This window comes from Haliotis rufescens, unplaced genomic scaffold (assembly GCF_023055435.1).
Source record: "Haliotis rufescens isolate VD_foot unplaced genomic scaffold, xgHalRufe1.0.p SCAF_112, whole genome shotgun sequence".
NCBI lineage: Eukaryota > Metazoa > Mollusca > Gastropoda > Lepetellida > Haliotidae > Haliotis > Haliotis rufescens.
In genome coordinates, this window is record NW_025963794.1 from 281426 (window position 1) to 293704 (window position 12279).

The 12279-nt window shown below is 44.2% G+C and overlaps 1 protein-coding gene across 1 annotated transcript; it reads right to left on the bottom strand.

Moving 5' to 3' along the window:
* Nucleotides 1-7236, bottom strand: LOC124134567. Its single transcript, XM_046499466.2, has 3 exons — nucleotides 7187-7236; nucleotides 3056-3156; nucleotides 1-1476 (listed from the first exon to the last, which is right to left on the bottom strand). Exons 2-3 carry the CDS (start codon nucleotides 3154-3156, stop codon nucleotides 144-146), a joined length of 1434 nt encoding a protein of 477 aa, XP_046355422.2. The 5' UTR covers nucleotides 7187-7236; the 3' UTR covers nucleotides 1-143.
* Nucleotides 7237-12279: the final 5043 nt, after the last annotated feature.

Sequence of the window (12279 nt, forward strand, 5' to 3'; positions counted from 1 at the left end):
CTTCACTCCAGACTAGTACAAGCAGCCACACACACACACGTGCATGCACGTCGCTATATAAATGCAATAATCTTGGAAGCGACGTCAAACCCAATTTCACCTCACCCCTTACAACATCCATTAACAGACCCTTTAGGACGTTCCTACCTTCTAAGACTACCCCTAAAGTTGACATACTGGACCTCATTTGAACACGGCTTGGGGGGAGGGACATGACATGATCTGGGGTGTATAGGGACACTACAAGGGCTGAGGGCGGGTGTTCCAAAATGAGATACACTGTGTGACAGATGTCTTGCCGGTTTTTTAGGAGGCCTTCTCTTGACGCCATCGATTTCAGCATCTGGTTCTCTCATCAGAATATCCTGATAAGAACCTGCTCTGGGAGGTAGCGACATACCAATACTTGAACTTGATTCTGATCTAAGGAACATGCCATCCCTTAGTACTAAGCTGCAAACAAAGGGGCGTGATGTATCTTTCCCTTTTTGAAGACTCTCTGTCCCTGGCTGTTTTCTATCTTTAGCGAAATGTTCATGTCTACGTGCTTGATAAGACATTCCAGAGACATTTGTGTAAATGGGGTCATCATCTGTTAATGGCTCAGTTTCAGCCTCACATAATGCTTCGGCTCCGAGATCTTGTGAACTACCAGACTTGTAACCCACGGAGGAAGAACTAGATGGATGTCCTTCACGATTGTGCTTGCCAGGGCTCCATGTGGCATTTCTCCTTGTCTTATCTCGCTGGTTCTTATTCAGCGAATTGGCAAGATATAACGACCTTGACTTCCTAGACACTCGTCGTTTTCTTGGTGGCTTCTCATTAACAACCTTCATGCCCGAATCCTCACCAATCTCTTCAGACGACTCGACAGCAGTGGTATAGCTATCTTCGCTGCTGGCATCATACGATTTCGCTATTTCTCTACTGCCTCGTTCTCCTGGATAATCTACTGGAGTTACATCACTCATCTTCTGTATGTCGCGTATCCACTTTGCTAACGTTCCCAACTCACCTGACTGAGAAGATGCAGCATCAAAGAAGACATCAGACTTCAAGCTGTCGTTTCCTGTTGGACATTGACGTGACCCTGCTCCAACAGCTGCTGGGATAGGCCTAACTAAAGGATTCGTGCAGATGTAACCATAGGACTGTCGGAATTGGTCAATTGCTCCGCATACCGGTGGTAATGGGTCTTCTCCAAGAGATATCTCTGACTCTCTCCACTGGGGAACACTTAGAACCGCCTCCGTCTGAGTTTTCAAAGGTTTGAATGCGTCGTCTTTCTCATCAGCTTGCTCGTCTGAAGTGTCTTTATCTCCGTGCAGATCTGCCTGATCTACTGAGGCCGAAAGTTCGTTGATGTATCCAGCTTCTTCCGTTTGGTGCTGCTGTTTGCCGCCTAATTGTGCGGAAGAGCGAATACTTAGGTTTTCTACATCAGACCTGTTGGCTTCCGTATGTGCCTTCCTCCTAAAAGTAAACGAGGCCATTGAAACAATTAGAGACACTTTATCTGGTAACGGGTATTGATATATTGTTACGCAAGTGTTAATACTGCATTAATACTGCACTGTGTTTAGTTAGTGTCAAGTAGAACGTACAGCTGTGTCTACTCTGAAATGTACGTGTTTAGTTTGTGCAAAGTAGAACTTACAGCTGTGTCTACTCTGTAATGTATGTGTTTAGTTTGTGTCAAGTAGGACGTAGACGTGTGTCTACCCTATAATGTGTGTTTAGTTTGTGTCAAGTACAACGTAAATTGTGTCTATCCTGTAATGTGTGTTTAGTTTGTGCCAAGTACAACGTAAATTGTGTCTACCCTATAATGTGTGTTTAGTTTGTGCCAAGTACAACGTAAATTGTGTCTACCCTGTAATGTGTGTTTAGTTTGTGTCATGTAGAACGTAAATTGTGTCTACCCTGTAATGTGTGTTTAGTTTGTGCCAAGTAGAACGTAAATTGTGTCTACCCTGTAATGTGTGTTCAGTTTGTGTCAAGTAGGACGTAAATTGTGTCTATCCTGTGATGTGTGTTTAGTTTGTGTCAAGTAGAACGTAAATTGTTTCTACCCTGTAATGTGTGTTTAGTTTGTGTCAAGTAGGACGCAAATTGTGTCTATCCTGTGATGTGTGTTTAGTTTGTGTCAAGTAGAACGTAAATTGTTTCTACCCTGTAATGTGTGTTTAGTTTGTGTAAAGAAGAACGTAAATTGTGTCTACCCTGTAATGTGTGTTTAGTTTGTGCCAAGTAGAACGTAAATTGTGTCTACCCTGTAATGTGTGTTTAGTTTGTGTCAAGTAGAACGTAAATTGTGTCTACCCTGTAATGTGTGTTTAGTTTGTGCCACGTAGAACGTAAATTGTTTCTACCCTGTAATGTGTGTTTAGTTTGTGTCAAGTAGAACGTAAATTGTTTCTACCACGTAACGTGTGTTTAGTTTGTGTCAAGTAGAACGTAAATTGTTTCTACCCTGTAATGTGTGTTTAGTTTGTGTAAAGAAGAACGTAAATTGTGTCTACCCTGTAATGTGTGTTTAGTTTTTGTCAAGTAGAACGTAAATTGTGTCTACCCTGTAATGTGTGTTTAGTTTGTGTCAAGTACAACGTAAATTGTGTCTACCCTGTAATGTGTGTTAAGTTTGTGTCAAGTAGAACGTAAATTGTGTCTACCCTGTAATGTGTGTTTAGTTTTTGTCAAGTAGAACGTAAATTGTGTCTACCCTGTAATGTGTGTTTAGTTTGTGCCAAGTAGAACTTAAATTGTGTCTACCCTGTAATGTGTGTTTAGTTTGTGCCAAGTACAACGTAAATTGTGTCTACCCTGTAACGTGTGTTTAGTTTGTGCCAAGTAGGACGCAAATTGTGGCTACCCTGTAATGTGTGTTTAGTTTTTGTCAAGTAGAACGTAAATTGTGTCTACCCTGTAATGTGTGTTTAGTTTGTGCCAAGTAGAACATACAGTTGTGTTTACGCTGCAATGTACATGTATGTGCTTAGATGCCACAGTGTAGGTGTAGAATCTGTTGCTGAGTGTCCTTTGTACACTTTACCTGGCAGTCGCCTGGCAACGGATACATATCAATGTAGTCAGGGCAACCACTGCACAGAAAGCGGCAGCTACCACGATGTCGGACCAGGCGTAGACAGGCATCTAAAAATATAATGATAATTGGTCAGTGTGCACTTGATTTCAATCTCAGCTCCCTAGGGAGTATACATCCCAAGATGCCTGTAGGGCGTTAGAGGGCTACCATCACATTACATCTCATCCTACCTGGTACCCACTCATCTGTGTTTAAAAGACGAATTTCACATCTAAAAATATTTAGATAATTGGTCAGTGTGCACTTGATTTCAATCTCAGCTCCCTAGGGAGTATACAACCCCAATATGCCTGTAGGGCGTTAGAGGGTTACCATCACATTACATCTCATCCTACCTGGTATCCACTCATCTGTGTTTAAAAGACTAATTTCACATTTAACCATCGTGATACAATTTCTCAATCACACGTGAAGTAGAATTATTGTGTGGTAGACAGTTATGTAACGTACGAGGTAGATTTATTGTTTGACAAATATTCACATTTAACCATCACAATATTAGATAGCGCTTGAGTATTGATTTAGCAATACAATAAAAAAAGGGCTTCATATACTGTATCAATGTGTGGAATTTAACATATGCAAATCACACTTTGTAGAAAAGACGTCCAGTTAACTGCAACCAGATAATTCCCGGTGAAGATGCGGGTTAGTATTGGTATTCACCAACCCATGCTTGTCATAAGAGTTGAATAAATGAATTGGGTGGCCGGGCTTGCTGACTGGTTGATGCATATCATCATATCCCAATAGATATATGCTTATATCGTCAATCACTGGAATGGACCGCCTCGGTGGTCTAGTGGTAGGGCGTCCGCCCGGAGAGCGGAAGGTCCGGGGTTCGATCCCCGACCGCGTCATACCAAAAGACGTTAAAAGATGGTACTTGTTGTTACCCTGTCTGGCGCTCGGCATTAAGGGGCTAAAACAAGGACTGGTCGGCTCGGAGTCAGTATACTGTGTCTGAGTGGGATATTCATGTTAAACTGCGGCATGGTATCTCAGTGTGCTAGCACTATAAATCGGCATCAGTCCGGACTAGCCACACAAACACACACACGTACATGCACGTCGCTATATAAGTGCAATAATCTTGGACGCGACGTTAAACCCCATTTCACCTCACCTCACCAATCACTGGAATGCCTTTTACAGAACGCCGCCATGTAGCTGGAATATTGCGCAGTGCGGTGTTAAACAACAAACTTTCTGCCGGGAATCAGTGGGCTCTCTACAATGTGATGTGTGGATGGTTGATCCAGTCTCAAGAGGAAAATATAGGAACTACATTCCAAAGATGTATGGTAAAGGAATGTGAAGAGTCGTATATTGTTAAATGCAATCTGATAAAGTGAGTGAGTGAGTATGGTTTTACGCCGCTTTTAGCAATATTCCAGTAATATCACGGCGGGGGATACCAGAAATGGACGTCAGACATTCTACCGATGTCGGAAATCGAACGCAGGTCTTTGGCGTGACGAGCGAACGCTTTAACCACTAGGCTACCCTACCACCCCAATCTGATAAAGAAACTATGCCAAGTGTGCTAATTTCTGCAGGGGTCATATGCTGGTTAATATAATTGGGGAGGGTTGGGTGGGGGGAGGGTCGGGGTGGGGGTTGTAGACTAGTGGTCACAGTGGTTAAAGCATTCGCTCGTCACGTCGAGAGTCCCGAGTTCAACGTGCTATAGGAGTCCAAAATTGTGTCGCACGTTACGATAATACTGAAATATTGCCCAAATCGGCGTAAACCTCACTACTATGATCTGATTATTTGATGTTACGGGTAACATTCTGGGTACTTTAATCTGAAGTAATTTTGAAAAATATCTTCAGAGAAGGTCACATGGTCATTAAATCATTAAGATCAGGACTAATGTTGTATATGTAATTCTGAAGAGGTCGCATGAAGAATATTATATTGAAAGTGGTGAGTGCGGACGAAATGTTGTTTCGTGGAAATTAAGAGTGAAAGTAATGAACTTCCTTAACATGATATGGTGAACGGTGACTGAGGTCGTGTAATGGGATATTGGGCCTCCGCTTACAGTGTGACAGTTATATCTCGGCGCGACATGTATGAAGCAGGCGAAAGCATACAAATACATCAATTATGGTACCATTTGAACATTTGAACAAGCGACCAAGGCGCCACTCCACCCCCCCCCCCCCCCCCCCCCCCACACCTCTCTCTCTCTCTCTCTCTCTCTCTCTCTCTCTCTCTCTCTCTCTCTCTCTCCCTTTTACTGCCAAATACATTACCTTATATACTGAACAACAAAAGTTCCTGTGACATTGAATGAGATTTAATGCAAAGTTATGTTTTTTACCAAATCTGAAACAATTTCGGTTTGCAACAGATAAAGGAATCCTGTAAGTGTTCAAATGGTTTAATTTGCCATACTGACTTCCGAAAATGCGTGATTTCATATAAAAAAAACATGAACATGCCAAAATGTCAATCTACAAATCAATAGCATGTGTGTCCACCTCTTGTTAAGATGCAAGCAACACATCTTCGTCTTCTGGAATGGACCAGGCGTCGCACAAAGTCCTGTGGAATATCTGTCCATATCTGCTGGAGCATGTTTCGAAGTTCCTGAAGTGTCTGTGGAACACGTGGTTGACGCCGAAGGCGCAGATCCATCTCATCCCACATGTGCTCGATTGGTGAGAGATCAGGGGAGCGAGCCGGCCAGGGGATGACATTCACGTTGTTTTCTGAACAAGTCGAGCAATATGAGGCCGGGCGTTGTCATGTTGAAAGGTAATGCCTGGGCCATGACGACGCAAAAACGGTAGAACAACAGGGCCGATGATCTCGTCGCGGTAGCGCTGTCCATGGAGATTTCCATCTACCACTATCAAAAGGGTCCTCTGTCTTGCTGTAATCAAACCCCATACCATAACGTTGCCGCCCCCGAACCGATCTTCTTCCATGACACAATGATTGATACACACGAATCCGTCCATCGCTGTGGCTGAGGTGAAAACGAGACTCGTCAGTGAATAGAACTTGTCCCCACTGCATGGCCGTCCAGCGTAGACCCTGTCTGCACCACTGTAGACGTGCTTGACGGTGGTTTCCTGTCAAAATGGGACGTTTGGCGGGTCTTCTGGCGACAATCTGCACATCTGAGGCGACGACGTACGATTTGTGAAGATATTCGTCGAAGGCCAGGGATGCTTCTTGCAGTCACTGTTGCTGGCTGGAATCGATCTCGTAGGAGTGTTGTTCAAATCAAGCTGTCTTGTCGATTATAGGTTACGCGTGACCTGCCGCTCCGAGGATGGTCTCTGACTGCATTCGTCTGTTGACAACGTTGCCATAAACACCAAATGGTGTCTGTGGACGTTAAATTGTCTTGCAATATCACGTTGACTCGATCCTGCTTCAAGCATACCAATGGCTCGCAGACGCTCATTTTCGGACAGGCGTGGCTTTTCGTAATGTTGAATAATTGCGTAATTTTGTTGTTTTTTTCTGAATGGTTTTTGACAGCACGATGCTAAACAATGCATATGGAATCCCGTTAACGCACATGTTTTTATACCCATTCTTGGGTAGTGAAATGCATGGGGCTTGCATAAAAGTTATCTTTTGCATGGAATGCATGCTTTTCTGTAGCAGTTGAGTTTTTGTGACTTGATTCCATACATGTACTACAATATTGAAAACCAAACTTTACTTGTTTGAAAAATACTCTCAAATATTGGTGTCACAGGAACTTTTAGTGTTGAGTATATTATAAATTTAAAACTACAAAATAAGAATACCCGTTAACAATGGCGCTTCACTAATATCATTGAAACGTAGAGTCCCAAGGCCCAGCTGTTAAGATGGGCTTCACACATTGTACCCATGTGAGCGAACGCTTCAACTACTTGGCTACTCCCCTCCCTCCCCACTCCGCCATTAAGAATATGTTGCTAACACGGGTGTGATTGCGTGCATCATTTTATGTAATTATGGTATTTAGACGTTGCATCTATATCAGAATCAGATCAGAATAGTACATTAATTAATAAAACATTCTATTGCAAAATATATACCAAAAAAATACGTTTTACTTACTTTCTTCAGAGCAAACTGATGCCCAACTCCCCGATGGTGACAAATGTGAAAATAATCATTTATAGATATTCAGTTTAATATTTCCGCGATTTGTTTTGTGAAAAATAGAACAGTGGGTCAGGCAAGCCAGTGTGTTTCATTTTCGATATTGTAACTTCCTTAACTGTGTCACCGTGACTTTCTGAACACAACGTGTCACCAATAAATTAAAACGAAGAAGGAAATGTTAATACATTCTCATTCAAATCTCAGTACCATTCGAGGGCGTTTTGGATCTGTGGGTCTTTTTCTTAAAATTGAGGTTTGTCGTTTTGGGTCTTTTGATTTTTGATTTTTTTTGTTACTTGAAGTTGTTTCGTAGTGGGTTTTTCACAAAACATACAAAGCGTCAAGGCTAGAGAATAGCCAGTCTCGATTTTTCGCCCAATCTCATTAAAATCAGACCTCAGTTCTTGCTACCGCTAAACAAAGATCTGAGGACATCCCGTTAGGGATCACGTTAGAACGACCTTTCATCCGACCAATCAGATTATGAAAGTGACAGTCGGAATGTGATTTCTATTCATGCAACCTCGAACGATAGTTACGGGTTTAACGACTGAATCCATACAATCTAGACCATCTATTAGCCATTCCAGAATGTTCTTTTGTTCAGGTTTCAAATTTGTCAAAATATGTTTCGAAGTGTAGTCGCCAATTTGAAATTAGTGCCGTAAAGCACGAGAAAGCTGCCTTCTGATTGGTCATTCAATTGGTCGGTCAAAGTTCGCGCAAGGTCGGTCTGACATGACCCCTAATGGGATGTCTTCAGATCTTGGTTTAGCGGTAGCGAGAACTAAGATCTGATTTTAATGAGATTGTTTTCCGCCGAAACAGATTCCATTGGGCGTAAAGGGAAAGATAGCCGTGAAAAGTATGTGCATTCATCACTGAAAATCAACGATGACATCAGGTGTACGCGAAAAGGGTAAGCATGGCCTGCTCTACACCATCTTCCCGAGGCAAGAGAGTTAACTGACTTCAAAAGTCCAGTTTCCACTGGACTTTTATAGTCAGTTAACTCACTTGCCTCGGGAAGTTGGCTCTACACAAGAGCCAGGCACTGACTACAAGAGCATAAACTTTAGTTGTATGTATTTTACTGCACCTTTCTGCCCTTCAAATATACTTTTAAACAAACGTGAGAATACTCGGAAAAAAACTTTATATTTTCAAAATTGTAAGAGATATTAGTTTCTAGTAATAGTTGTATGATAATAGTGAACAAACTACGAACACATTACAACCGGTAATGAACTGTGACAGTAGATGATATGACCTCCATAGATCTTGAAGGACGACATCTGGCAATCTCTAAGTTGACGTTTTTGGATCGGTAGTGCGTAATAACGGCACGATTTGTCAAACATTCATTCACTCGACGAGGCATACTGCGTATGAGTCTCCCAATACCGATTTGAGAGAGTCTCCTCATACAGCGCCAGGTCAAGTTCAGGCAACGTGGTCGGCGGCCTATGACGTTGACGTACACTTCTCCGTATCATGTCCTAGACGTGTTAAATGGAGGAAGGGTCCGGGCTCATCGCTGGCCATGGCCTTCTATGGATGTTGTGCTGCTGGGGGTGACGATTGACGATTCGTGCACGTCCCGAGAGACAAAACGTCGACCCACACTCCTTGAAACGGGACAGTATGTTGTTCCGACACGACTGTCCAGTGACCCTTGCACAATATGGAGTAGGGTTCGCCCAGTTACAATGATGCCACCCCACACCATAGCCGATCCACCGCCAAGTCTGTCATGAAGCCTCAGGTTGACGTTGGCTTGACGTTCGTTTCGACGTCGCTAGACACGACCACGCCCATCAAGGAAATACCAAGTGAATCATGGCTCATCTGAAACCATGACACGTGACCAGCGACGATTACCCCAGTTATGACGTTGTGTACACAATTGACGTCTGTTTGCAATATGTCGATTTGTAGGGGTGGCACAACACGTCGCTGTCGAGCATTTCTAATTGTCTGACCAGTAGCTCGCACTCCAGTAAACTGATGAAAGTTTGCACCAATTTGATTCGCCGTTTGATCTCGATTTCGCAGTCTGGTTTCAGGTCAATCGTTCCTGTACTCTTGTCGTTGACACCGGACGCCCTGAACGGAGTGAATAGTCAACATTTTTGGTTTGCTGGAACCTGTTTCAAAGTCTGCTAATCACAAACACAAGTTCAAACACAAATAAAGAAAAACATACTGTATAGTAAGGTGAGGTAAAATGGGGTTTAACGTCGCGTCCAAGATTATTGCACTTATATAGCGACGTGCATGCACGTTTGTGTGTGTGTGGCTGCTAGAGATACTGAGATACCATGCCGCGGTTTAACACATGAATACCCCACTCAGACACAGTGTACTGACTCCGAGCCAACCAGTCCTTGTTTTAGCCGCTTAATGCCGAGCGCCAGACAGGGTAACAGCAAGTGCCAACTTTTCATGTCTTTTGGTATGACGCGGCCGGGGATCGAACCCCGGACCTTCCGCTCTCCGGGCGGACGCTCTACCACTAGGCCCCGGAGACGATCACTGTATGATAAGTAGAAACTAAAGCACAATTATTATTATATGTTTAGGACAATTCTTAATTCGTATCAAAGCCCCCTCCCACCAAGTCACCCACCCACCCAGTCACCCTCCCATCCAGTCACCCTCCCAATCAGTCACCCATCCAGCCAGTCACCCTCCCACCCAGTCACCCATCCACCCAGTCAGCCACCCACCCTCCCACCCAGTCACCCACTCACCCTCCCACCCAGTCACCCATCCACCCAGTCACCCACCGACCCAGTCACCCATCCACCCAGTCACCCACCGACCCAGTCACCCACCCACCCAGTCACCCACCCACCCAGTCACCCACCCACCAAGTCACCCTCCCACCCAGTCACCCACCCACCCTCCCACCCAGTCACCCTCCCAACCAGTCAACCTCCCACCCAGTCAGCCACCCACCCTCCCACCCTGCACCCACTCACCCTCCCACCCAGTCACCCACCCACCCAGTCACCAACTCACCCACTCACTCCGTCACCAACCCACCCAGTCGCGCATCCACCCAGTCGCCCTCCCACCCAGTCACCCACCCACCCAGTCACCCTCCCACCCCGTCACCCACCAACCCAGTCACCCTCCCACCCAGTCTACCACCCACTCAGTCACCCTCCCAACCAGTCACCCACCCACCCAGTCACCCTCCCACCCAGTCACCCTCCCACCCAGTCACCCACCTACCCAGTCACCCTCCCACCCAGTCACCCTCCCACCAAGTCGAGCTCCCACCCAGTCACCCACCCACCCAGTCACCCTCCCACCCAGTCACCCTTCCATCCAGTCACCCTCCCACCCAGTCACCCACCCACCAAGTCATCCTCCCAATCAGTCACCTTCCCATTCAGTCACCCACTCACCCAGTCACCCTCCCATTCAGTCACCCACCCACCCAGTCACCCAGTCACCCTCCCAATCAGTCACCCACCCACCCAGTCACCCTCCCAATCAGTCACCCACCCACCCAGTCACCCTCCCAATCAGTCACCCACCCACCTAGTCACCCTCCCATTTCCCATTCAGTCACCCAGTCACCCAGTCACCCCCCCCCCCCCCCATTCAGTCACCCACCCACCCAGTCATCCACCCACCCAGTCACCCTCCCATTCAGTCACCCACTCACCCACTCACCCAGTCACCCATAAACATTTATATTTCATAATCCCCTACTTTCTTTTAGAGAATATGGACAGACGCATTTTAATGTTTCCGTGATGTTTTACTGTCATACTTAAGATGGCTCGAAATACTTCCGCCTGTGATTATATTATCATATGAAAACGTCCTGAAATCGATTGCCTCGGGAACTTTCGATTTCATCAACCAATACATTTCCGTTGAATGGTGATTCATTTCCGTCGAAATCTCTCATGGGTGGTTTAGCAGAATAGGAGTCAAAATACAATCCCGAATTATGAAAACATGCAGTACGTTACTCCTTACACCAATTAGTTTTAAAAATCTTTAATCTCATTACAATCGGATCTTTTTTTCTTTTTTTTTCTTTGTTTATATCACGGCGTGTCAGGTTAATGTGTGAGGAAAGACCGAAGTGTTGCAGGAGCATGGGTATGGTGCTAAAAAACCTAGAAACATAATACAGGCGAACCGGGATTCGAATCCACAATCATAGGTTTCTGGCGTGCCAAAGGGACGCAACTTTGCACAGCGTCCACCCGTGGTCCCCTCTTCGGGAAGATCTAAGGACATTTCCATAGGAGTAAAAGAACTGAATGTTAATGAGAATGACAACTCCGAGGTATTTGTTAAACTTTGGGGCAGCACATTCAGTGTAATCTGGTATTTTAAGCGACATATAGATGGATATATTGTCTATAATTGACATTTAAAATTTAACCACTATAGTCAAAATTACAATACCTTATTGATTAAGAATCCCCGCTTTCACAAGAACATTATTTTCAATTTTGACATATTCTTGGAACGGTGGGGTTATTATTTGTTCCACTCACTCACTCACTAACGTCATGTACACCAGCCGCGCTTTCCAAAGATACAATAAATATGTAACCATCTCAGAGGTTGTGGATCAGCATTGACACCATTGGTTACTGGTAAATATTTAAAACATTATGAACCCAAATCGAAAAGTTTTATTTAAAAAATAATCAATACAATTTCATTACACGTAGCCATTTCTTTATGAAATATTTACAATAGATCGCGGTTCTGAACAGTGCATCCGTTGAACATGAATGAAGAATTGACAAGAAATTAGTTACAGTAAAGTACGGTTATAACGAACTCAAAGGGACTACTAATTTTAGTTCGTTATAACCGTACTTCGTTATAAGCATATACAGCATAACTACAGCAAATAGTTCGTTATATCAGTCAGTTCGTTATAAGCGTGTTCGCTATAACCGTAGTTTACTGTATATGTTTAGAATACGTCTCTGGACTGAGATCAGGTTCATCCAGATGAATAAACATACAGAAAATCAGAACACAGTTGGTGATGAAAACAA